Below are 25,829 nucleotides of genomic sequence, written 5' to 3'. Positions count from 1 at the left end.
TGAATCTTGTTTTATTTTGGGTTCTCATTGTTGGCCTACTGGAGGAGTTACTGTCACCAGGACAACAATCTTTCTCTCCAATATTTATTTTTTGTGTATTTGTTTGCTTATTTATATAGTTGTTTTGTGGTACTGGGAATCAAATCCTTCTTTCTTAATATTCATGTATCCTAGTGTGGATGTCATGGCTGAGGGACCACCTTGAATCTTTCAAAGCACAAACCATGGATTTGCATTTTGACCTCATTATCATTGTTTCAAACTTTCTACTTCATTCTTTGTAGTAGTTTCAACTGCTGCTCATAAATCTCTTGGTAACTGCATAGGCTCCTGTGGCCAGACCTGGCATTGTGGTTAGTCATTTAATACTTAGTACAAAGGCTCCAATAGGTGTCATGCATCCAGGGACCCTGGGAGGGGACATGCTCCCCCAAGAGTACCTTTTACCCTGTGTTTGCCCGTGGTCAAGAGAAAAGGTGAGGATGAGGTAAATATATGTAGGGACCAAGAGAGGACAGACCTTCCTCCCTCTCCCCCCAGCAACCAGTTTAAAGCAAAAGTACCTACCTTTATTGTCACAGTCTAAGATTTCAGTCATATATATATATATATATATATATATACACATATGCACACACATTCACTGTACATAATATATTCACTATAACATATATATGTATATATACACATATAAGTATATTTACTTATATACACATATATATGCATACACAGTTGTGTGTGTATATATATATATATACACACACACACACACACACACACACACACACAAATACACACACACATATTCATCTGTTTGAAGAAAGCATAAACTCTTGGTGGAAAGGCTTGCAGGTTTGGGTAATGAGGTAAAGGAAGTATTACATTTCAGCAAGAAGCAAATCTCTGGATTGCCAAAACATTTATTCCCAAGTCAGACTTCCTTGTGCCGCTAGAGGTGTGGCCTTGGTGTGTCTGTTCAGACTGGGGGGCATGGCTGGGTGTGTGTGGGGGTGGTGGTGGACTGAAAGACATTTCAGCCAAGTGTAATCCAGAAGGCTTTTCTTGTTAAATGATATTTTTTGAGGAAAATCCACCCCTGGTACATTTTGCAAACTTGATCTCTCCAGCCACTCTTGACTGGCATTCTATTTTTGCCGGAAACCTATGATTTACAGTCAGCCTGGTTGCCCTCTTGCCTAGAAAGGCAAGAGAAAGAAGCGGGCCGGCCGTCCCCAGGCTCCACAGGTAGAAGCTAAAGGCTGGAGTTTCCTCTCCGCAGCAAGGCTCACTCCAGCTGTGTCTCTCTGCTGTTGTCTCCCCTCACTCCCCCTTCTGCCATTCATCCAGCTCTGAGCAACAGCCCAGCTGCTGCGTCTGCCGGGAGGGGTTGCCAAGTGCCCTGCCTACTGGCTCTTCCAGAGTCCCTGCCATTCCATCCACAAACACATCCACACACGCGCTGCTGCCTCAATCACACGCGGAGACACTGGAGCATGCGAACACATTCCTTCCTGCCTTCCCTCTGTCTCAGCCCTTGACTTCTACAGTCCATGGAAGATTTCTGGACAGACGCTCTTGATCTAGCAGGGTAAGATTTGTTCTGATTTGTCTCTTGTCTGTAGCTCGAGCCTGGGGGAGAAAGCCACTTACCTTTCTGGCGGGTATCTGTATCCTGGCTGGGAGAAGAGGATTTGCTGATTTTTAAACCGGGGCATCTGTGTAGCTCCTTTTTCTTCTAGCACTTGTAGGATTCTCTGTGCCGTTTTGATAGGATTTGGCAAGCTCAGATTTTTAAAGAGCCCCAGGAAGTGCTTTTGCATGTGTTTTTCAAAAGGCATTTGAAAAATTGAAAGTGTGATTTACAGAAACTAAATCATCGGTAAAAATCAAATTGCTCTGGAAAGTAATGGTGGCTGGCCGTAAAGAAAAATATACGCGATTCACCTAATGTGTTTTTAACTCTTTCTCTGCTCCGACCTACAGTTAATGATGTTTAACTTGATCTTGGCTGTGTATTTCATCAGCTCATCTGCTTATTACCCCAAATGCTGTTTTTCTAAGAATTGATAAAATGTGCACTAAGTATAAAATATTTTCAAAATGTTTCCATTAGTAACAACCTTGACATTTATGTCTTCTGTGAACATTTTGTCAGGTACATTTTCAGGTGTCTGGGGTGACAATTAAGGGCCTATTATGCTGGGACAAAGGAAGTTTATTTTTGAAAAGTATCATCTAGCCAAGATTAGGGATTATGATAAATTTATCAAATCTTTTGTCTTATTAATAGGTGCAAGTGTGTGGATGCGCGGATGTACTTCTGAGTAGCTTTTAGTTCAGTTGAGTTCAAAACTTTTCTTTCTTTTTTTTTTTTTTCATTTGGATGTTTAATGCCTATAGTACCCAAATGAGGTTGGAAGTTTCAGCTGTAGGATTAAAGATCTGGAAATACAGAAGCATATTTTAAAAGTTGCCGGGTGGACAGACAGTAGAACAGAATCTGCCCAAAGCTTGGGCGACAGATCCGAGGTTCTGTTTTTGTAGGGAAAGGTCACATTTTATATCCACTTTTCTCGAGTTCTGGTTGCATAACCTGTAGACCGCTCAAACACCCCTGTGTGCCTAACCAGAGGTTTTTCTGAATCATCCTTCACATGAGAATTTCTAAAGGGAGTAAGGAAGGTACTGTGGTCCAACCTAAATAGAAAAGCCGGGACTAAGACAATCCCAGCAGGCTGTGGTTGGAAGAGGGACTACTTTGGGAGCAGTTTTTTTTTTTTTTTCAACAGATGAGGAAACCAGTTTGACGGCACTGTCCTGAATGGCTTTTCCTAGGCATCTCCCTTCCCCAACACCTCCACCCCGCACCCCTCCCCTCGGATCCTCGGCCATTAAATATAGCTGTCTGTGGCCGGCTGCTGATGCAGCCGCAAACCCGTCCTCCCCAGGGCCATCCAAAGTCCCCAGGACCGATTTGTAACCAAGGAACAGAGGAGAGAGAGAGAGAGAGAGAGAGAGAGAGAGAGAGAGAGAGAGAGAGAGAGAGAGAGAGAGAGAGAGAGAGAGAGAGACAGAGACAGAGACAGAGACAGAGACAGAGACAGAGACAGACAGAGACAGAGACAGAGACAGAGACAGAGAGACAGAGAGACAGAGAGACAAGAGACAGAGAGAGATACAGAGACAGAGAGAGACACACAGAGAGACAGAGACAGAGAGAGAGGAGAGAGAGACAGAGATAGAGACAGAGACAGAGAGACAGAGACAGAGAGACAGAGAGGGGGAGAGAAAGAGAGAGGGGGAGAGAAAGAGAGGGGGAGAGAAAGAGAGGGGGAGAGAGAGAGAAACACAGATAGCCACAACAGGCAGCACATGCGCAAAAGCCAGCCTCTGGCTTAGTCTTCCACTTCGGTAAACTGAGGCTTCCCTAGACCACCTGTAGGAAACACTCTCTTCCCTATTCCCCCCGACCCCTCCGGTGGGGGGGGGGCGGGGAGGGAAGGGCTGTCCATCGCCTGGTGAAATTCAGCCTCTGTCCCAAAGCGTGATAAGGAGAACCGGTGAAGTGGAGCAAAAGTCGTTCCTTGGGAATCTTCTCAAAATCATAAAATAGTACAAAAAACCCGCGGTGGTGGTGCCGGGGTGGGGGTGGGGGGAAGGGAGGGATGTTTAAACCCTAAAGTCAGTGTTGGGGAGGGGGGTCCATGCCCATGAGCAGCTGGGGAGCGGGGGGGGGGGGTCCCTCCCGTTGTAGTCCCAGACATGGCTGGGGCTTGGCTGAGCGCAGCGCGCGCTCCCCGCTTCCCCTCGGGCTGCGCGCTGGGGTCAAACCACCGGGCTCCCCATCAGCCTGCGCCCCCTCCCCCGCGTGGGGCAGGGACCAGTCCGGGGGGGGGACGGGGGGGGGACACACATCATCGCACCGCCTCTAACCCCCCCTCCCCGGCTGTGCTCTCTCTCTCTCTCTCTCCAGGTGGCCCGTGGGCTGCTGAGCCCTGCGCGCGGGGCGGGGAGAGGCGCGGCGGGGCGCGCGTGCGACGGGGCCCCGCGGCGACGGATCATGACTATGACCCTCCACACCAAAGCTTCGGGAATGGCCCTGCTGCACCAGATCCAAGGCAGCGAGCTGGAGCCCCTCAACCGCCCGCAGCTCAAGATGTCCCTGGAGCGGCCCCTGGGCGACCTCTCCTACGTGGACGGCGGCGGCAAGCCCGCGGTGTTCAACTACCCCGAGGGCGCCGCCGCCGCGTACGAGTTCAACGCCGCGGCCGCCTCCGCGCCGGCGGTCTACGGCCAGGCCAGCCTCACCTACGGCCCCGGGTCCGAGGCGGCGGCGGCCGCGGCGGCGGCGGCGTTCGGAGCCAACGGCCTGGGGGGCTTCCCCCAGCTCAACAGCGTGTCTCCCAGCCCCCTGATGCTGCTGCACCCGCCGCCGCAGCTCTCGCCCTTCCTGCACCCGCACGGCCAGCAGATGCCCTACTACCTGGACAACGAGCCGAGCGGCTACGCTGGGCGCGAGCCGGGCCCGCCCGCCTTCTACAGGTACCGCGCGCGCGCGCGTGCCACGTCGGGGCGGGGTGGTGCGTGTGTGGGGGAGAGCCGGGGTCCGCGGGGTGCGGGGGGCCCGCCAGGGGCAGGTCTCACGGCTCGGAGGTGTGGGACTCCCCCCCACCCCCGCTTCCCACGCCGGGGGTCATGGGAGGGGGGACCCGATCGTCCTCCACTCTCGACCGCGGCGCCGGCGCACCTGGCGGGCTCCGGCAACCTGCGTGGGCAAGTGTGCGGGGAGGAAAAGCCCACCCGGCGGAGTCTGGGGGTCACCCGCCAGGGGCCAGTTGAACAGATCGATGATGGCGGCCTGGTGGCAGGGCCGTCCGTGCCGCCCGGCCGCGTTGGTGGACGGCTCACCCCGCGTCGCGTCCACAGCTGCGCGCGGGAACTCTGCGGCGGGACGGGGCGGGGGGCGAGGGGGGTTCTTTTGGGGAAGCCATACGGATCGATCGATCGATCACCCACGGCCACCGCCCCCTGCCCACTGTCCCTAGGCCCTCTCCCCCCACCGCCCCCCCACCTCCTGGCTCCCGGTGGAACCTGGTGCGATCGTCGGAGGAAGAAAAGCTTCCCCGAGCGCGAATGGGGCCCCGGCGAAGTTGCTGATCTCGGAGCCTCGGCCCAACTCCTGCTGGCCTGGCCGGCTGGGGAGCTTCCAACGCGGCACGTGCAGGCAGCAGGCACCATGGGCCCTTCCAGCGCCTCCTGCCAGCCGGGCCACACAGCTGGGCTACACACCGGGCTCACTGCGCGGGGCAGGGCCCGCAGGGCCGGGCAGGAGCTGCGTGGCTGCTGCTCCCAGACTGACAGACAGATAGACATTCAGACAGACAGACAGCCAGACAGGGAACGCTTCATCACCCCAGGGGTGAAGTTCACTGGGACCTGCATTTTCAGTGGCCCTTTCTCGTCCCCGGGTTCGGTTGGCCTCTTCCCCGACTCTTCCTCTTGGCCCTGCGGTGAGGACTTGGTCGGGGGCAGGGGGTAGGGCCGGGGCGATGGAGCCCTGGGTCTCTTCCATGCCTGCGTGCCTGGCTCTGAGGAGACACTGATTGTCTGTTGGGCTGGCTGAAGGCCTCAGGGTGCCACATGGGTGCTGAATTAGCTCCTTCCCAACTGTACATTGGCACCTGCTATTGCTTCCTGCCCTCGCCCTGACCCGCCTGTGCCCTGCAAGCGGGGGGCGGTTTTCCTGCTCAGGATATTTATAGCAGAAGACACAGGGCGACGGGGGCCGTTTGGACACTGAAGGCAGCCCCCCGGGGCATCTCTGCACAAACCTTCTTTAGAGGACCCTGGTATAAGAGCTAACAACCAAGGGGAATTGTTGCTGGAAAGATTTAAAAAAATGGACAAAACTTTTAGAAGTCAGCAGATCCAAATGAATTTCAGGGTTAAACTGGAAAGAGAGAACAAAATTCTTCTGCCTACCTTTAAAAATTTTTTTTTAAATCACGAGAACAAAATATAGCGATTAAGTCTAATTCACACACTGTCTTGAAGCTCTCCAGTGTGGAGCCAGGCATTGGTAGAATGTGAGTTCTACCACCTCATGGTGGACTCCCCCAAATTATTTTTTTCCATTTAATTTTCAGTTCTTTTATTGCAAATTAATGACACTGAATTTCAATGGGCACTAATGAGACTGCTCCTTGGCGGATTATTTACTGCCTTGCTAATAATTACAAAGTGAGCACGGTCAAATAAAGAGAAGATCATATTTTATTCAGAACTGTTCATCCGCCCTGTGTTAAGCAATAGCACCATGATATGCCCTTGTCTTAAACTTTTTGCATTAAATGGTCCTGAGATACTTTGAGAATAAATGCATGGTGACAAAGAACTTTCAAAAGTAAATGCAACAAACACACACACAGAATTTCCATATGGAAATTTAGTTTTAGTCTGCCTTTTTCCTCTATGGTTTATTATTATTTTTTACTAACTTCCTTTACTCTTTGGTTTGAATTCTGCCTCTTATTACTCAGGGAGGAAGAGGGCTTGTATACAAACATTTCAAGTGAATACATATTATTGCAACTTTTTTTCCTTCTCAGTTCTCCTGTTGGAATAACTCTTGATTTTCAAAACACACACACACACACACACACACACACACACACACACACACACACACACACACACACACACACACACACACACACACACACACACACACACAAATTGGCTCTTTTCAAAATGTTTGCTTTCATCAAGTAGTTCTCAAAAGTTTTGGGGTAGAAAGCTGTATTTTCAAAGGGCTTTGTATGGCCCCAAAGAAGAAGAAGTGAGTTCAGTGAGTTCAGAACATTTTTTTTTAAAAGGATAAAACAGAAAAGAAATAGGGCAGGGTAGTTAGTAAGTGTAAGATTTTTTTACCGCTCTCCACCCCCTGAAAATTCATTTGAATTTTACATGCTTATGCACTCTGATTGCATGTGAAATGTGTTTCTTCCTGTGAGTTAGGGTCAAAGAAGTTTGGAAAATCCTGTCCTACCATGTTGTCTTCAGTAGGAAACAAAAAGTTCCGGCAAGTGGCTGGTTTTACCTACACGGAACAAAAGCTGATCGCACTGCCTTGATTTTACTTTTTCTTTATGTAGTCAGCTGCTGTCTTTAGGTAGGTAGGCCAAGCGTTACAATGTTTGATTCTTAAGTTTTCCCTCTGCAGTATGGCAATGTTGGGTAGATTGTCTCTGCTCATATTCCCCTTGGGGTAGTCAGAAACTTCATGTGCCGTTTGCATTATTTAGCATTAAGACATGGGGCGCACAATATATAGCCGCATATCTGTGGGAAGAAAATGCACAAGGAAAAGTGCTCAGGGCATATAGTGCAAAAAGTTGTGGCCTATCCTTACAAAGACATAATCAGGAAGCTGTGATTTTGCAAGATATGTCTTACCTAAGAATTTTGAGGTGAGAGTTTTCCTCTTTAGCGTTCAAACAACTTAAGAGATTTTTAAATAATAAAGGCGTTGAATAAAGCTAAAGATGAAACACTTATTTTAAACCAAGTGTTTAACAATTCAAATTAGGTGTTTAAAGGTTTTTTTTTTTTTTCAGACTTCAGTATTTCTAAGGACTGAATATTGTCCGTGTTTAAAGAAAAAAAAAGAACTTGGCAAATGAGTAACTCAAACCTTTTAAATCAAAGTCAGTGTCCTGGTAATTTGGATACTGTATGTCTGTGTGTTTTGGATATCTAGTTTGTCCTGATGGTCATTACAAACCAGTTCTTGACTTTGAACCAGAGGCTCTAGGAGGAGATTTAAGTGGCTAATATTCCAAGTTTCTAATATTTTTCCCCTTGTACTCAGATGATATTCTAGCCGTCTTGATCTCTGCTCTTCCGTTTTCCAGCCACTTAAATTGTTTCTGATTACCTGCTACTTTGTGCTGATCTAAGAATAGTCTGAGCAGCCGCGTTTGCCTGAGGAACTAGTGAATGTTCGGATGAAGCCGAGCATCTTCACTCTCTACTTTGTCCTTACTCCGTGTGGCTTGTGCCTATCTCGCAGAAAGCCTCCGAGATAATAGCCACATGTTCTAATCTTTCTCACACTCTGTTAATTTGGATCCGGGGCTATGATTGTTTGTGCCTATATTTACCCTATGACATTTATAATTTGACAAAATCCAGGGTGAGAGTTTTAGATTTCTTATACATGGAAGGATATAAAAGATGGGTACCAGAAATTGCCAATGGCCAGAATGTGAGCTAGCAGAGAAGATGGTCAGAAGATGTCAGGCTTCTCATGAAGGGTGACAAAATAGTAATTTTGTCAAGTGGGGTTTGTGTAAGTGATAGTCGTACTTCAGTTGATATATATATGTATATATATATATATATATATATATATATTTACTACTTTATCCACTGTTGATATTTTTTAAAATTACTTTACCATGTTACTATTTCTTTGGATGCTAAGAGTGGTCAAGAGTTTTTTTAAGAGTACAGAGTGAGAAGAATAATGTGTAATGTCTTTCTTGAGAAGCCAAATCTAGGTAAAAATCTTTATTACCATCTGCAACTTTTGTTTATAGCCCGGCTACCATAAAGAATATTTACGTTCTAGAGGCATTTTTAGAGTGTAAAAAGCCAGACTGATTGTGTCAAACAATTTCCGACATAAGGAAATACGTGAATCAGATTTTCTCATCTCCACACTGGACACATTCCTCTTGTGACTTCTTTTTTATTTTTAAGGTAAGTCTAGGAGATCTCAGTGGAGAGCAGCAGCCAGAATCTAGGAGACTTTAAATACAGAGGAGCAATTTACTCTTTCACATGAACACTGTGTCTCCTTTGCTTATCAAGGAGCAGAAAACAGGGTGGCCACACGTGTTTAGGACTAAAATGTATCTTCCAGAAAAAGATGCTGCATAAATCTAAAATACATAGCCCACTTGCTTTCAAGCTAACTGGGTTTCATAGAAAGGAGTTTGTTCGTCAAAGTTATTGAAGAATTTACTGTTATATTTTCAGCTCTTCTAGTGAATTGGTGGGTAATACCATTAAAAAAATAGTCTGAACTATTCCTCTGCCGTTTCTAAAACATCATTCCTTGCTCTGGCCTCTGAAACTTGGGGACTTTCACGGGTTGGCAGTTAAGGGACATTTCTTTCCCACAGTTGCTGAGTTCTGTACCTGGAGGATATGATTAGGGATTATAAGCATAGCTTTGCCTTAATCAATCATGATTTGATTACATGTATTTTTTTTAGATCCCATTAAAACATAAAGGAGAGGAAAAATAACTATTTTGGTCTCAAACTGCCAAAATGATACTTTAGTAAAATAGTAATTTTAAATAACTTTATTAAATAAAAAAGGGTATGATTGCCACTAGCAAGGAATACAGTGGTATGTGGTGGTCGGTCATGGTTATGTTGATGATGGTGATGGCCATGGTAATGGTGGAGGTGGTGATGAAGGCATGAAATACTGGGTTCGGTTTGGGTAGGATATGTTTCTGGATGTAGATTATACAGCTTGGAGACATTATCTTACACAGAAATGGAAATCTTTTAATGTGCTTGACTTAATAAATATCATTTAACGTTCTAAAAATTCCAAGTGATGTTATTATCAATGTCAATGCCATAAACCTATTAAGTACTCAGAGTTATTACACAGAAAATTCACACTAGAAACCCCAGTTGAACCTGACATTTTTTCTCTCTCTTCTAAATTTTTTTAGAAAGACAAATTGTGTCACTCGTTTGTTCCTCTAACATTTTCTACTTTAATCAAATGGGTCTGACTTAATAAAGTAGTAGACATCATTGTCCTATAAAATCTTACTTACTGGGGTTTCTGTAAATTGGAAAAAAAACTGTACTTTTCTCAAAATGAGTAACAATTGTTAAGCAATGTTCAAGACTAGATACATTCAAATGAGCCCTTGAAAAATCTTATTTTTATTTAATGTATTTATTTTTGGTGCTGGCATGAGGGCTTGAACTCCGGGCCTGTAAGCTGTCTGTGAACTTGTTTCTTTGCTCAAAGGCTAGTGCTCCACTACAAGAGCCACAACTACACTTTTGACTTCTTGCTGGTTAATTGGAGATAAAAGTCTCATGGACTTTTCTGCCTGGGTTGGCTTCAAACTATGATGCTCAGATCTCAGCCTCCTGTATAGCTAGGATTACAGGTTGGCAGCTGGAGATTTTATATCTGCCTGCCTGTCTGTCTGTCTGTTGAGAAAAAGACAGAGACAGAGAAAGTGGGTGAGCTCCTCTTGTCCTGGCCTAGGTCTTCCCTTCCTCCCCCTCCTCCAAGCACCATGAATTTAGGGCCCCAGAGCTTAACCCTTTGTGCCTGGCACTATTCCCTAGCAGTTTTCTTAGCTCCTTTACTTATGGATAGGTGTTGAATTTCTTTGAAGGCACTGAAAGCAAAAGAGCATTTTCTCCTTCACTTCCCAAGCAAATGATGGTACAAATAATCATGTGTGCATTGGGATACTTATTATCTCTGCAACCTTTTTAATTTCGGGTCTACTCTCATATTTTCTTGTTTCCTTTGCTTTATTATCTAACCACTGAAAACTTCAAACTCCCTTTAAACCCTTTCTGGCTCTTGTCAGCTCTCAAACTTTTTTTTTTTTTTTTTCTGTTTTAGGTTTCCCATCTGCTTATTCTCAGACTTGTTTTTCCATCTACCTTTTTCTAGTTTATTTCTTCATTGATGTATTTCATCTGTTATTTTAATGAAATTTGCAGCAAGAATTCCCACTAATATGAGAAAGCTAGTTGTGTAAGAATGTGCTTTGGGCCAGGCACTGGTGGCTCATGCCTGTAATCCCAGTTACTCACGACAATGAGGTCTGAGGATTGTGGTTAGAAGCCAGCCAAGACAGGAAAGTCTATGAGAATCTTATCTCCAGTTAACCATCAAAAAGCCAGAAATGAAGCTGTGGCTCTGTGGTAGAGTACTAGCCTTGAGCAAAAAAAAAAAAAAAAAAAAAGCTTAGGAACAGTGCCCAGGCCCTAAGTTCAAGTCCCAGAACAAGCACAAAAAAAAAAAAAAAAAAAAAAAAAGAAAAAGAAAAAGAAAAAGAAAAAGAAAAAGAAAAAGAATGTGCATGCTTATGGAATGTTGCTATGAACAATATTTGAGTCTCTCAAAGAAACATATAGGATTTTTAGGGCTCATTTGAATCTGCCAATAACAGTGGCATTCAAAGTTTCAGAAATGATATTTTTTCTTTAAGAACAGAAACTTGAAGCAAACAAAACCAGGAACAATTTCCACTTAATGGAATTGCTTGGGCAGTTCACTCTCTCGTTTGGCACCTGAGTGGCTCTTTGAGCGCACACAGGACATAAAATACATTTTTTGTTTTCCCAGAAAATCTAATAGTGTGCCATGTAATAGCTTGGAAATTTTGTGTTGCAAATGGGTGAAATTTTAATGACCATATTTTTAGCATGTGTATTTAGCCTAGAGAGAAAAGTGTAGCCTTGGCTACTGTGGTCCTGTGGGCCAGGTATTAGAAGTTGTAGAAGTCGGCATTTATGTCAATGTTAATTTCCTTCTCAAGTAAACTTTAAATTCCTACTCGTTGTAAAAAAAGATAGGCTTCCTTTTACTTGCCTCATGAAGATATTTTAGGCGGTAATGTTTTTAGGGGAAGAGGGATGTCAAACTTGCCCAATATATCATTATCAGAAAAATAAATGTGTGTGTGTGTGTGTGTGTGTATGTGTGTGTGTGCAGATGCGTGAGTGCACACACGTGTGCCCTGGGACTTGAACTCAGGGCCTGAGCACTGTCCCTGAGCTTTTCTGCCCAAGGCTAGTGCTCTACCACTTGAGCCACCCACAGCTCCACTTCTGCCTTTTTTGGTAGTTAATTGGAGATAAGAATCTCACAGACTCCGCCCCCCTCCCTGCCCCCCAAGCCCTGGCTGGCTTTGAGCAGTGTTCCTCAGATTTCAGCTCCCTGAGTAGCTAGGATTACAGATGTGAGCCACTGGGGCCTGGCAAAACACAATTACTTTTAAAGACCCTTTGAGGCTGCTTTGCTGTTTGGATTTTTTTCAGAAGATCTTCAAAAATAGTTGTATTAATTTTCAAATAATTTAGAGTAGAAGGATAGACCTTCCAACTTGAATACAAGATATAAGATAGTCCACTTGAGAAGATATTTTCATTAAGTGCTAGCTGGGGGTGGGGGCAGGGGAAACCCAAACAGCCATTGTTGGGGGTGAGTTTGGAAATGTCTTTGATTGCACTGGTTGCTGAGCAGTGATCCAGTGTGACCCGCCTCACTCATCTCTCCTCTTGGTGCTGAGCAAGGCCAAAGGCTCTCGAGAGTTCTGGGAGGCTGCTGGAGGCACAGATGTATGGTGGTGGTGTTTTCATTCTCTTGTCTGTGGAAAAGGCCATGCAGGAGAAGCTGTGTGGATGCCCTTGGAAGAATGTGGCAAGTTTCACACTCAGTCCCTCAGGAATGAAGCAGAAAGAAAGACTTGCTAGGGCATTCCACGCACAGCCAGCCCTCATCAGTCACAGAGTGAATATCTGCACATTCACCTGCTGCCTTAAATGTATTGGTAGCCCCAGATCAATAGCCAGGTGCTCTTTGATTCTTGACAGACTTGTGACGGGGAGGGGGGGGGGGGTAAGCATTTGAGTCGCCTGATGTACATCCTCCTAGCTGGGCTGGAGCTGGGCTCTGCCTTCTCATTTCAGCCTGCACTTGGTAAATGGGTCTTTTGGAGTGGAGGCGCTCTGGTTTTCTCATTTTCCTGTGTCGTGTGTCAGGTTTCCCTCAGGTGTAGTGCTGCTTGCTGTCCGGTGTTTGTAAGTTCAACAGGTCTTACAGATAAAGTTTTGTTTGGGCAGGAGCTGGTTGTATGGTTAGGGAAGTTCAGTGTTAATGAATCCACAGTTTACATTAAAGCAAGTGTTTGTAACAGCAGCACACATAAAACAAGGTTTCTGATTGCTTGACAAAAGTGCGGTGACCAGAGGCTCCCAGGAGCTTTGCCCCATTTCCCCTGAGAGCAAATAGTTTAGAACTCACGGATGCTGCATTCATGAAGATTCAGTAGAGTGAGAAGCTACCGTATGGGAGGGAACTGGGGCAGGCTGACGGGCATATGCATCTCCGCTGGCTTGACTCTAGTCCAGCTGGTTATTAACTGTGTGTCTCATTGTGCTCATCCCTAAAGCACAGAATAGCACCCAGATCTTTTGGATGTTGTGAGGGTTAAGTGTGCTCATAGATGCCAGCACAAAGAAAGGAGAAAGGTCCACCAAAAGTGAAGACAATTGGGCCATTGATCTCTGAGAGCAGGTCACTTGTAACAGCCCTTAATGGGTGTAAATTTGCTTCAAGGGACCAATTTTAATATCCGATTGTGATTAGAGAGTAAAGTTTCCCAAGCAGAAGGAAGTAAGGAGTTCTTGAAATGTTTAACATAGTCTAGTGACTTTACAGGAAAAGAACGAAACAACTATAATCAACCCCAAAGAAGCAAAAATGGATCCGGTGGTAAAAAGAGGGAGAGACATTGAATTTGGTAGATGAGGCCATTTCAGAGAGGACTAGGGCTGAGGGAGCAGGTGAGCTAGCCGGAGAAAGGCTATCCCATACCTGTGCCAGCAGGGCATTCCTGTGACCCAGAGCCAAAGAACCCAAATGGGCATGCATAAGCTGGCTCTTCCATGCTGGCCCCCTGGTGGAATCGCAGAGGATGATCGTATAATCACCTAGAAGATTAAACACCTGGTGAGATTTAGGCTTTCTATCAGTGGTTTTGATGATTGCTCTTGGGGTTCAAGTTGACACAGGCAATTAAGAAAATAAACAAACAAGCTCTTTGGGATAGAGTTTTCTGCTGTTGCTCATGGTGGGTGGAGCGCATGCTGCCCTTCGTCCTTCTGGCTCTACATCTGTGAAACCAGACCACTCTGCCAGTCCACTCCCCCTGCAGCCCTGTAGCATAGGGTGGCAGATCAGCGGCAGACAGGGCTGAGCCCGAGTGTTCTTCCTTTAGTTATTTCCCCACGTCACACCATTAGAGGTAGATAGCGTATCAGTACAAGGTTTGATGGCATGAAATTCCCAGCTGTGTATTTGGAAAGTTCCATGACTTTCAAACCCTGAGACGAGTCTTTGATTTGGAGGAGGGCTAACATCTCTTTGGGCATCCTGCCTTCTGCCAGGATGTATTTGCAGAATCGTTAATGCAGTTACAATGTGTGCTATTCCCTTTTTTAAATAGAGTAAGTCATGGGACTTGAATTCAGGGCCTGGGTGCTGTCCCTGAGCTCTTTTTGCTCTACCACTTTGGGCCACAGCCCCACTTCCAGTTTTCTGGTGGTTAATTGGAGATAGCAGTCTCATGGATTGTGTGGCCCCAACTGGCTTTGAACCTCTATCCTCAGATCTCAGCCTCCTGAGGAGCTAGCATTATAGGCATGAGCCACCAGCGCCTGGCTATGTGTGCTATCCTTAACGCTTCTCCGCTTCCAACTTTGTGTTTTAGAAAACTAATTTGTCAAGAGGGAAGGGAAGTTCTCCGGTCTGATACGTCAGTCTTGGGCCCCAACGGTTCTAGTTCCTTTCCCCATTGCTCAGTCCATTCTCAAACCCGCCCCTTTCCCCTTTTTCCTTTATGTGGTTCTGTAAAGAATAAATAAGCAGTTGCAAGCAAGTATTTGAAGACTTAGGAATATGTCTGAACACACCTCCGGGAGGCAGATGTACACATAGACCTCCTCCACACTTCTTGACTCCACCTGATCTATGAAGAGCTAACTCTCTTGTCCAGGGCTTTCTGGCTCATTATTCATTGTTTCTGGTGCTTGGGAATTAGAATGAATAAATCCAGACTCACTTTCTGTAATGAGCCCAGTGTGAACTTTCTTCCAAGACCACCGTGTTTGGCATTAGAAATGGCTAGCAGAGTTATCAAGGGACTTGCAGAAGCATTCTATTTCTAGAGCTTCGCATTGACCCACTGTGGTTGACCAAAGTGTAAGACCGAGCTTACAAATGCAGGCGAGTTCTTCTTCTTGTCTCCTTTCTCTGCACAAGGCCAGATCCTCTTTCTTACTCTTATCAGTTCATCTTTATTCCCTCCCCTCAGCTCTTAATTGTCAAACTCTAATAAATATTTCATTTTACCACCGAAGTTTCTTACTCCAAGTAACACTGCACCTGTTCTGGTCTTTCCTCCAATTAAGCGGCGCCAGGGGTGGGGGGCGAGTTCTCACTGGAGATAGAACATTCGTTCTATAGTTTCTGATGTGGTCACAGCCTCGCAATGTGATCAGCCTTCTACTTTCTACCGCTCAAGGCACACTTATTCAAAGTCATGTTCAGATAGCATTTTCCAACGGACACTTCTTGCCTTTCTTTCTTGTTGCCCATTTCTTCTCCTCCTCCTCTCACTTCTCCTCCCCCCCACTCCATCCCATCTTCCTCCTCTTCCTCCTCCTCTTCCTCCTTCTTTTTCCTGTAGATACTTAGGGTATTGCGCTCTTGCTAAGCTTTTTCACTCATGACTGACACTCGACCACTTGAGCCATGCCTCCACTTCAGGCATTTGCCAACTATATGGAGACGAGAGTTTTGAAGATTTGCCTATCCAAGTTGGCATTGAACCTTGGACCCTCAGATTTCAGCCTCCTCAGTAGCTAGCATTGTAGGTGTGATCTATCGGTACCTGGGGCCACCCTGTCCATTTTTATTAGCCCAAATTCTTCCTGGAAGTCCGGGCTCAGCTCAGAGGCTACCCCTGTCAGGTGAATTTTCCACCGGGTTTTCTTTCAGTGTCTGTTGTACAGATATATCATCTTTCTTATTACCTATATTGGAGTTACAAGGAAATCCCTTTCTTCCGGTCATAAGACATTTCTCTTCCCTCTCTGTTTAATAAGTTGCATAAAGGTTATAGATTAGGTTAGCACAGTTTGCTAGACTGTTAATTTTATGACTCACATATACATTCGCTCACTCAGCAAGCTCCATTGGTTGGTGGTAAGCAGAGCATTTGGGAACACTGCCTAATGGTCCTTTCACAGTGAAGTGAGGGACATGGGGAGCACATAGACAAGCGGAATAAGAACTGTGTTCAAGAAGAAGCCATGAGAGTTCTAAGGAGAGGCTCTTAACCAGGTTGAAGGTTCGGTCATGGAGATGGAGGTACTTGAACTCAAGGCCTTGGTGCTTTTGGGCTAGCTGCTGTTGCTGCCTCCACCTCCTTATCCTCCTCATCCTCCTCTTCCTCTTCCACCTCCTTCTCCTTTTCTTCCTTCTCCGCCTTCTTCTCCCTCCCTCCCTCTTTCTTTTCTTTCTTCCTTCCTTTTTTCTTTTTCTTTCTCTCTTTCTATCTTTTCCCCCTCTTCCCTCCCATGCTTCTTTCTCCTTCCTTCCTTCCTTCCTTCCTTCCTTTCCCTCCTTCCTCCCTTTCCCTCCCTCCCTTTCTCTCTCCCTCTCTCTTTCCTCCCTTCCTTCCTCCCTTCCTCCCTTCTTCCCTTCCTTCCTCCCTCCCTCCCTCTCTTCCTTCCTCCTTCCTTCCTTCCCCTCCTTCCCTTTCTCCCTCCCTCACTTCCTCCCTCCCTCCCTCTCTTCCTTCCTTCCTTCCTTCCTTCCTTCCTTCCTTCCTTCCTTCCTTCCTTCCTTCCTTCCTTCCTTCCTTCCTTCCTTTCCACTTCAGTCACACTTCCAGTCTGACTCTTCTGCTGTTTAGTTAAAGGTAAGAGTCTCTCACATTCATTTTCCCAGGCTAACTTTGAACTCCGATTCTCAGATCTCAATCTCCTGAGTAGCTAGGATTACTGGCACAAGCCATCCATGCTTGACATGCTTTTGGTTTGAGATCACAATATGTCAGATACCTTGCTAAAAGTCTTGTGGGGATGATTTTGCTTCATGCCCATGTCAAGCTTAAGAGGCTGGTACTGTCATTATTCTCATTATGGATGATGAAACTAAGACTGAGAGGGGAGATTGGTTATCAAGTACAGGCCAGCAGTGAAGGCTAAAGGTGATTACATCTGGAAAATGGAGCTGCAGATTTAAGCCAGCTATGTATACGCTATGCACACAATGTGACAGACTGTCTTCTGCTATTGATCTATTGTCATTGGGCAGTTGGTTTGATAGATTCTTGCCATGTCTTTATTTTGAGTTGTGAGAAAGCTTTAATCTTAGATTATGTCCCGAGGCTGCTGCTTTTAGTTTTATGGGAACTGGCTATTTTTATGATGCCACTAAAAGCATGTTTAAACAATTTTCCATTAAGTAGGGGGATGTTTTTCCCTTCCAATATCAGAAGGAGCCATTAGATACAATCCTATAAAGACTTGCTGATACTAACCTTGTTCATTTCTTTGCAAATGAAACTCATCTGAGAATTTCAAATCTGGGCGGAAGTATAGTGTTCATTTGATCCAATTCTCTCTCTTCCTCTCTCCATAGACAAACTAAAAAAGTCAGTTTTTTCATCAGAAGGAATGTTAGACATGCTCTCTTTTAACCTCTGTTTTTGTAGAAATGAAGCAATAGAATCCTAGCTTTGGTGACTTCCTGTCAGGTTCCCCAGAGAGCCAGGGCTGTGCTATGAAATTGTAATGATGACTGACATGAATACCTTAGTTGTATCTGTTACCTTGGCAATCTGCTTCATCAGTGTTTGGTAGTTCAGTGTTAGCCCTTCCTAGCCTTTCATTTAAGCTGTTTCATTCCTATCTTAGTAAATACATCTTGTTTACTCTGTGTTGAAGATGGCTTTTTTTCTTGTTTTACTTTCTTTATCTCCTCACTCCTTCCCTCCTTCCTTCCCTCTTTCCTTCCTTCCCTCCTTCCTTCCTTCCATCCATCTATTCTTCCTTCCTTCCTTCCTTCCTTCCTTCTTTTTTCTTTCCTTTCTTTCTTTTTCCAGAGCTTCAAGGTTAGGAATTACCTTGCCAGATTTCCCTGGAGACTTAGACTTACTCCTTCCAGATTTCAAAAGCAGTTGGATGCTATTTATATTCCTCTGTTACCAATGCAAAAATGGAACATGCATTAATTGAACATGGATAGTTCATCTTATGATTGGCAACATGAAGTAAAGCTGGGTTACAATGAAAAGTGTAATGTGGTCTCCATGATGGGAAATGTGTCTTCTCTGAGACTAATTTCTTAACTAAGTGTTGGTTCTATACTGTTTACTATTAAATTTTTCCCTTATAATTTAATATTGTTCCAGGAAATGACATGTAAGTTTAATAAGAATCTCAGTTGATGAAGCCATATGTTGGAACAATAATTAATATTCCTGATAAATGGTTAGTATGGATTTGAACTGGGCTAAAGCTAGATATTTTGACCTGGTGTATTTTGCACATAGTTGTATTTATCAGGCTAGGAATTATAGGTAAGAAAATGTATAACATCTCTTCACTTTGATTTTTTTAGTGAGTTAATAAATGGTTAGAATTATCCATGAAAACATTTGAAAAGGAGATAGTAATGTTCTTACACTTCAAAGCACTGGAAAGTGTATAGATAGGGATTACATATGTTCTAACTGGTAACCATTTGAGGTAGGAGGAGTTATGTGGACTTTCTCTGGTTGGCCTCCTTATTTATTTTCTCTTTTGTGAAGCAGTGTACACCACAGTGCACATCAATTGGGTCTGGAGTGGAGTGGAAGTCAGAAAAGTGACTTCCACTAAGGAGAGAAAGCAGAACTGTCCTCATGGTATTTCAGGTTCTGGTCCAGCAACCTTCAGTCTAGGGGTCTTGTGGACACAGGTGATAATATGTACAAGATGTTAGATTAATGACAGCTTTTCATAAGTTGATGCTTAGTCTTGAAAAATGAGCATTTTATTATATTATCATTATTATTATAACTTTTTGTTTTGTGCCAGTCCTGAGGCTTGAACTCAGGGCCTAGGTGCTGTCCCTGAGCTTCTTTTGCTCAGGGCTAGTGTTCTACCACTTGAGCCATAGCACCATAACTGGCATTTTCTAAGTAGTTTATTGGATATCAGAGTCTCAGGGACTTTCCTGCCTGGGCTGTTTTTGAACTGCCATACTTAGATCTCAGCCTCCTGAGTGGCTAGGATTACAGGCATGAGCCACCGGTGCCTGGATTATTTTATTAGTTTTATGTCATTGCATTTCCTTATTATTTATGTATAGATAAAGATATATTATGCATACATATGTATATTCATATATACGTGTGTGTGTGCGTGCGCGCGTGTAGTACTAAGGCTTGAACTCAGAGCCTCATCCTCTCGCGTAGTTTTTTTTTTTTCACTCAAAGCTGGTGTTCTACCACTTGAGCTGCACCTCTACTTCTAGTTCTTTGCTGATTAGTTGAAGATAAATGTTGCTTGGTTTTGTCTGCCCATTGGCTTTACACCATGGTCCTCAGATCTCAGCCTCCTGAGTTGCTAGGATTACAGGCGTGAGCTGCCAGCTCCTGGCTGTTTCCTTGAAGACAGCTGTTTTAGAACTCTGTATGATTTTTACAGTTTATCTCATGGGGCATCAAATATCTTGAACACTTCTAGGGTCTTGATGACAGTTGTTTCCCCAAGTGCTTTCTACTGGGATGTAGATGCGTGTAGAGAGAAAGGGAAATGAACATCCGTCCCGGTGGCGTCCTGGTATTGCATTCACTGCTCAGGAGCTCTCCTTGGTGAGTGAAAGCTATGTGAATCACAAGATGTATTGGTCTCTTTGGCTCCCAGATGATTTTAGTAAGCAGGGGAACATTAATTTAAGGTGATATCTGCCTGACACCTTTAGCACTGCCTCATTGCTCAAGCAGACTATTGTCTCTTGATGAGAAAAGTATGATTAAGCATGTGATCATTAACTTCTCCTATTGTCCTGGACCCAACTCTGTTAACCTCAGTGGGACTCATACATTTGCCTTCGAAGCATCCTCTCTAGATCCCCCAGATAAAACATAGGATGCATGCATTAAAACTTCAGCTAAGTAACAAATAGCTTTTTAGTCTTGAGATACTCTACTAACTTTCCTTTTTCTAACTGGAAATTTAAGTGTCATTGTGTGCTTGCGTTGTAATTTTTCCTACTTGGGAGCTGACGCCACATTTCCCCACTGTTTGTTTATTGTGCTTATGTTTTTGTGACACTATCTTCAAGTTACTACAAAAATGTCCACCTGTCCTTGTCTTCCAGGGTTGAAGGGATGCTGGCCTAGCATTTGCAGACTTATTTTGTACTATTATTGCTGGTTATGGGAGTGGACATGGGTTTTTACTAAACAATGGCCATAGATCTTATTCAAATACTTGAAAATTGTAAAGATAGACCATTCCACCATAGTAGAAACATTTCAGTGCATGGGGGAAAGTCAAAGTGCAGCTCTGTCAAACAAGATATCTTGCTTTCAGAACTATTGACTACTTTCTATTATAGTGAGTGCTGGAGAAATAACATGCTTTTCTGGGGTGAGGGATAGTATTTTCTTACTTTCATGGCATTACGGGATTTCAGGGAGGAAAAGTCTCTGAAGTATTCTGAGGCATGAAAGATTGTGAAGAAGGCACATCTCAAATCTGGATGAAATATTAAAGAGATCGGCACTTCCCCCTCGCCCCACCTTTCCACTCAGCTTCCCACACGTGGATACGCAGGGGAACCTCAGCTTGGCCATGACTACTTGTGTGATGGCTTGCTGGATGAGGGGAGGCGTGGCTACAGATGGGCATGGAGGCCCAGAACCTCTCTCTTGCTCGGTGGGGTTGACGTGGTGTGGCAGTGAGGCATTCTCTAGCAATTGTTTGCGTATGGATTAAGTGATTTTTCTGGGATAGGGTTCTCAGAAAGATTTTTTTCCTCCACATTTTAAATTAGCATCTATTAGTTGCGCAAGAAGGCTTCATTTTAACATGTCCACATCTGTATATTAGGGATCTTCATCAGCTCCACTCTCTCCCACATCTCCCAGACTCATCTCAAGTTTCCTCATTCTGTTTTTACGCATGGACGTAAAATGTTCTGAGCATATTCACATCCCCCCCCAGCTGTCCCCCACCTACTAGTACCAGGTAGAATGTGCTTTACCTTGGTGCCATTTATTTCTACATGTTAACCGTTCAAAGGGGAATTCACCAGGATATTTCTCATAATGCCCTGCTTTAATAAGATGGTCTCTTCCCTTTCTCTCACCTCCCCATCCCCCATTCCCTCAGATTCAACAGGTGTTAGGGACATCTTTTCCATGAGGATGCAGAGAAAGGAATGAAGTGAGAAATCTAAGTCCTCCAAACGGAGTTCCTTTTATTTAGCTCTGACCCAAGAACATTAGTGAATTCTCAGGACGGGGAGAGCTAAAGCAGGGCTGGAATGAGTCCTCCAGGGTTGTCAGGTACTTAAACTCAGTGCTCTAGCTGGTGGCAGCAGAGGCCATTGGCTAACAGCTGAGTGATTTGTCCCAGTTGAGAGTGAGCCAGACCAGAGGAGAGCCCTGGGCATGAAGGTAGTGGATGGAAGGTTGGCTGGCTAGTTTATTTCTGGCTTTATAACCCATGGCACATTGGAGAGCTAATTATAGCAGGAGAATCAGGAAGAGCATTACTGAGTTAAATATAAAGAAGTTATAAACACCTTTCATAAGAGTAACAAGACTATCCCGATGTTCAGTTTTCTCTGAGGAGGACCAAATTTTATAGGGAGTCAGAATCAAACAGTTGGAACTTGGGAATCTGAGCTCTAAGCTTCAGGAAGTTCAGGTTGCTTCTGCTTCCATTGGCTAGGCAAAAACTATCAGAGGATGCAGTCTAGAAATGAGAGAAGACTGTTCGAGAAGGTGTTGAGATGAGCCAGGCTCTCTGTGAAGGACTCAACGCTAAAGCTCCCAAAGAGCAGCGGAATGGCTGTGTCTGTTGGCCAGCTTACTAGTTGGGGTTTAGGAAACTTTGCCCTATAAACTTGGTTGAGTTCCTAGTCCTGACATTGTTCTTTGTAAAGCTGAAATCACCCTTTGCAGAGAGGATGATAGTGACAAATTTGGGATGTCTTACAAACTCCTACCTTACTCCGTTGATGTCACTGACTGGGTTTACTTTTATATGCATTCAACAAATACGTATTGAGCATCTCCTTGAGACCAGGCTTTGATCTAGGCACTAAAAATAGCACAGTCGACAAATCAGACCCCTCAGTGAAAGTTTAAATGCATAGACTTTGCTACTGTAAAGGTGACATTTAAGGGAAGGATGGAAATAGGGGAGGGAAGGGGTACTGTGGGAAGGGCCTGTTGAAAGGTATCAGAAGCTAAGGAGGGAGCAGCAGTGGAAACGCCAGAGGTGGGAACATGCCTGGCACGTTGGAGGAAGAGCAGCTGGTGTGGCTGGGTGGAGAAGGAGGTACATAAAGGCAGGGCTTGTGGAGGTGACAGCCAATTGGCTTCTGTGGCCCTTGTGGAGACTTGATATTCCTCCAGATGAGTTGGAGATCCACTGGGGGATCCAAGGAGGGTGAGTGCTTTTTCCAAATATTTATAACATCATTCATGTGCCATGCAACATTATCAGTCCAGGCAGGTGGCTGAAGGCATGAGAAACAGCCATTATGTTCTAGCATGTATGAAAGGATTTTCTGGCCCTTATATGAACATTTTTGAATCCTGATTATTATTCTGACCCCTCCCTCCCTCCCTCCCTCCCTCCCTCTCTCCCTCTCTCCCTCCCTCCCTCCCTCTCTCCCTCTCTCCCTCCCTTTCTTTCTTCCTTCCTTCTTGCCTTCCTGCCTTCCTTCCTTCTGTGCTGGTATTAGGGCTAGAACACTGGACCTTGTTATTCTTGACTTCTTATTTTTTAACTATTATTACTTTGCACATATTATTTTCTTTAAATATTGAGAATTTGGATTGGTTCCAATTGCAGGATCAAGCTGGTAATCCTGATAGATTTGAGCTGCCATTGGACAGAGGACTCAGGGATTGAACAGTCATTGAAATCCCTTTCAGAGTAGCATCTTTCCTTAGAGACCTGTAGATAATGCCCTTCAAAATCAGTTTTAAAGAATAACATCAAGCACTGAGTTGATGATTGTTAATATTTACTTATTTTTGTACTATTACTGGGTCTTGAGCTCAGGGCCAGAGCATTCTCCCTTACCTGTTTTTGTTCAAGGCTAGCTCTCTACCTCTTGAGCCACAACTCCCCTTTTTGGCTTTTTTGCTGGTTAGTTGGAGATAAGAGCATTATAAACTTTTCTACCTGGGCTGCCTTTAAAACACAGTCCTCAGATCTCAACCTCCTGAGTAGCTGGGATTACAGGCATGAGACAGGGGCACCTGACTAGTTTGATGATTTTTAATTTCTTTTCATGAACATTATCTATTCCTGTTACCTTTCCAAAGAACAAAAAAAAAAAGTCTTGGCTCCTATATTTAAATATTTAAATGAGAAAGTTACTCACATGGACAATCGCTTGTTCTAAAGTCCCTTGGGGAGTAGGCGAGAGAATTCGTGACTGGGAGTACTGATGCAAACTCAAAACCCTTCTCCTTGATTGTCTTTTCAAATGTGGGCAGTCCATGGGCACGTGGCAGGATTGATTTATGAGCTAACCTCTCGGGATGTGTTTAATTCTTTAGAGGTCTATCAGAGAACTAGTTCCATGAAACTCCCTGACCTGAATTCAACTTGAATGAATTCAGAAGGTTTGCCCCACTTCCTGTGGCCGATTCTACCGTCCAGCAGGTTGGAGACGATGTGCTGGTGAATGCAATCATTCACAATGCAATCATCGGGGCGGGAAGAAGAGGATGTAGGTCGAGCGTAGAGTGGCAGCGGCATGCCACAGAGTGGGTCTGAGTGTGCTAAGAATGTCTCAAAGCTCACAAGGGCTGGAAAAGGATGTTCTTGGCAGGAAACAACATGATCCAAGGCATGACAGTTTGAAGAACGGCTCATAATTGGTTGCTGGACCACAAAAGTACATGGAGGGAGGGGAAAGGAGAAGATGAGGACCTGAGCCTGGAAAAAAGGTCAAGATGTTCCAGAAAGCGCATGGTATATATTATCCTAAGTCAAAGAAATAGTCATAGCATGTCCAAGCTCCCAAACTCCAGGCAAGTCACAGTCACTGCCCTTGATGGGGGTCACACACACGCTGACCCGACCTTGGGGACGGTGAGGCCCGCAGAGTGTGTAACTCTATGCCTGTGTCAGCCTGTGTTCTCCCGTCTCCAGGAACCCATCCCCAAGCATCGCCCTTGCCACGCCCAAATGTGTTCCCCTAGTATGTCTTCTTTAGAAGTAAGCCAGGATGCTTTTCTTGGTTGTACCAGTGGTACAAGAATAGCGACCCTTTGTACTTGCTTTCTATAGGAAAAAAATCAAAACACTGTAATCTTAAGCAGGTATTGATAGCTCTGCCTGTCATCCCAGCTTCTCGGAAGGCTGAGATCTGAGGATCACGGTTTGAAGTCAGCCCAAGCAGGGTAGGAAAGTCCATGAGACTCTTACCTCCAATTAACCACCCAAAAGCCAGGAGTGGAGGTCTTGTTCAACTGGTAAAGCACCAGCCTTCAGTGAACAAGCTAAGAGACAGTTCCCACGCCCTGAGTTCAAGCTTCACTTACTGGCACCAACACACACACACACACACACACACACACACACACACACACGAGTAATTCTGAAGATTTAGTCTCAATTTCCACATGAAAGAAATCCTTAGCATTCTCTCAGAGATGCCAACAATTTCTAGTTTGTGATGACATGGAAAGATCTAGTCTCACTTCCCTGATAAAATTGTTCAGTGAAAAGAAGCCTTTTCTTTCTTTCTTCCTTTTTTGAAAGCTCCATGTGCGAACCTGGACAATGCCACAGTAGATGAATTATATTTCCTTTGTCTTTTCATGTTTCAGCAATTTTTAATTCTATTCGAGTTCACACTTCAGTTGTTGCTGGCAGAGCTTAGGAATCCAAGAATATACGAAAGGTACAGAAGTGTTTTCTTCCTTGTCTATGTTTCTACATTTGGGCCTTTTGTCTAGTTGTCTTTTCATTGATTCTGTTTACTTATTTTCATTATTTTTAAGTACGAAGAGGTTACCATTCAACATATCAGTTTATAGGTACAGTGCACCTTGGTCATAATATCTCTCCAACCTTTTCTGTCAAGTTTTCTTTTTCTTCCTGCTTGTTCTCATATTAGAAGAATGACACTTTTGTGAGAAGACCTTGTTGGGAGCTAGAAATGTGATGCTTTTCCCCATACCCCTTTCCTTTGAAGGTGTAAGGAGTAAACTTATTTGAAAGTGAAAGGAAGGTCTTGCTGCTAGTAGCTGGCCATCCAGAGGCCCAAAGAGGACTTCTGCAATGGTTATTCTGTTGTGGTGTTGGTGGTGGTCATGGGGCTTGAACTCAGGGCCTGGGTGATATCCCAGAACTTTTGTGCTCAAAGCTAACACTCTACCACCTTGAGCCACAGCACCACTTCCAGTTTTTTGGTAGTTCATTGGAGATAAGAGTCTCACAGACTTCCCTGCCCAGGCTGGCTTTGAATGGGATCCTCAGATCTCAGCCTCCTGAGTTGCTACGATTACAGGTGTGAGCCACTGGCGCCCGGCAGCCATGGTGGTTGTTCCTGACTGGCATCTGTGCGGGGAGGGTGCTGATGTTTTGCGTTCCATTATGGAAACCCCATGGACACTGAGCTCTGACGCTGCTGCCCGGTCCCAATTACCTGCTGTGGATGCGCTCAGTGGAGAGTTCTGAGAAATGGACTAAGCTCTCGTGGGAATCATGGAAGAAAGTGTGGCCGGC

At 44.8% G+C, this 25,829-nt stretch overlaps 1 protein-coding gene across 3 annotated transcripts in view; it reads left to right on the top strand.

The window, feature by feature from the left end:
• Esr1 (estrogen receptor 1) overlaps positions 1–25,829 on the top strand; it is a 325,828-nt gene that overhangs the window by 90,900 nt on the left and 209,099 nt on the right. For 2 of the 3 annotated variants that reach the window (XM_070010912.1, XM_070010911.1), the window contains exon 2: positions 3,974–4,542. In XM_070010912.1, coding sequence (XP_069867013.1) covers positions 4,061–4,542 — 482 coding nt within the window. In that variant the 5' untranslated portion in view covers positions 3,974–4,060. Of the gene's footprint in view, positions 1–1,526; positions 1,589–3,973; positions 4,543–25,829 lie in introns of those variants that run through there. The other variant, XM_070010913.1, reaches the window with a different exon arrangement.

This window comes from Dipodomys merriami, unplaced genomic scaffold (genome assembly GCF_024711535.1).
Source record: "Dipodomys merriami isolate MVZ:Mamm:240054 unplaced genomic scaffold, mDipMer1.0.p SCAF_8, whole genome shotgun sequence".
In the NCBI taxonomy this organism is placed as follows: Eukaryota; Metazoa; Chordata; class Mammalia; order Rodentia; family Heteromyidae; genus Dipodomys; species Dipodomys merriami.
The sequence above is the reverse complement of the archived record's forward strand: the minus strand, read 5'-3'. Positions and strand labels throughout refer to the sequence as shown.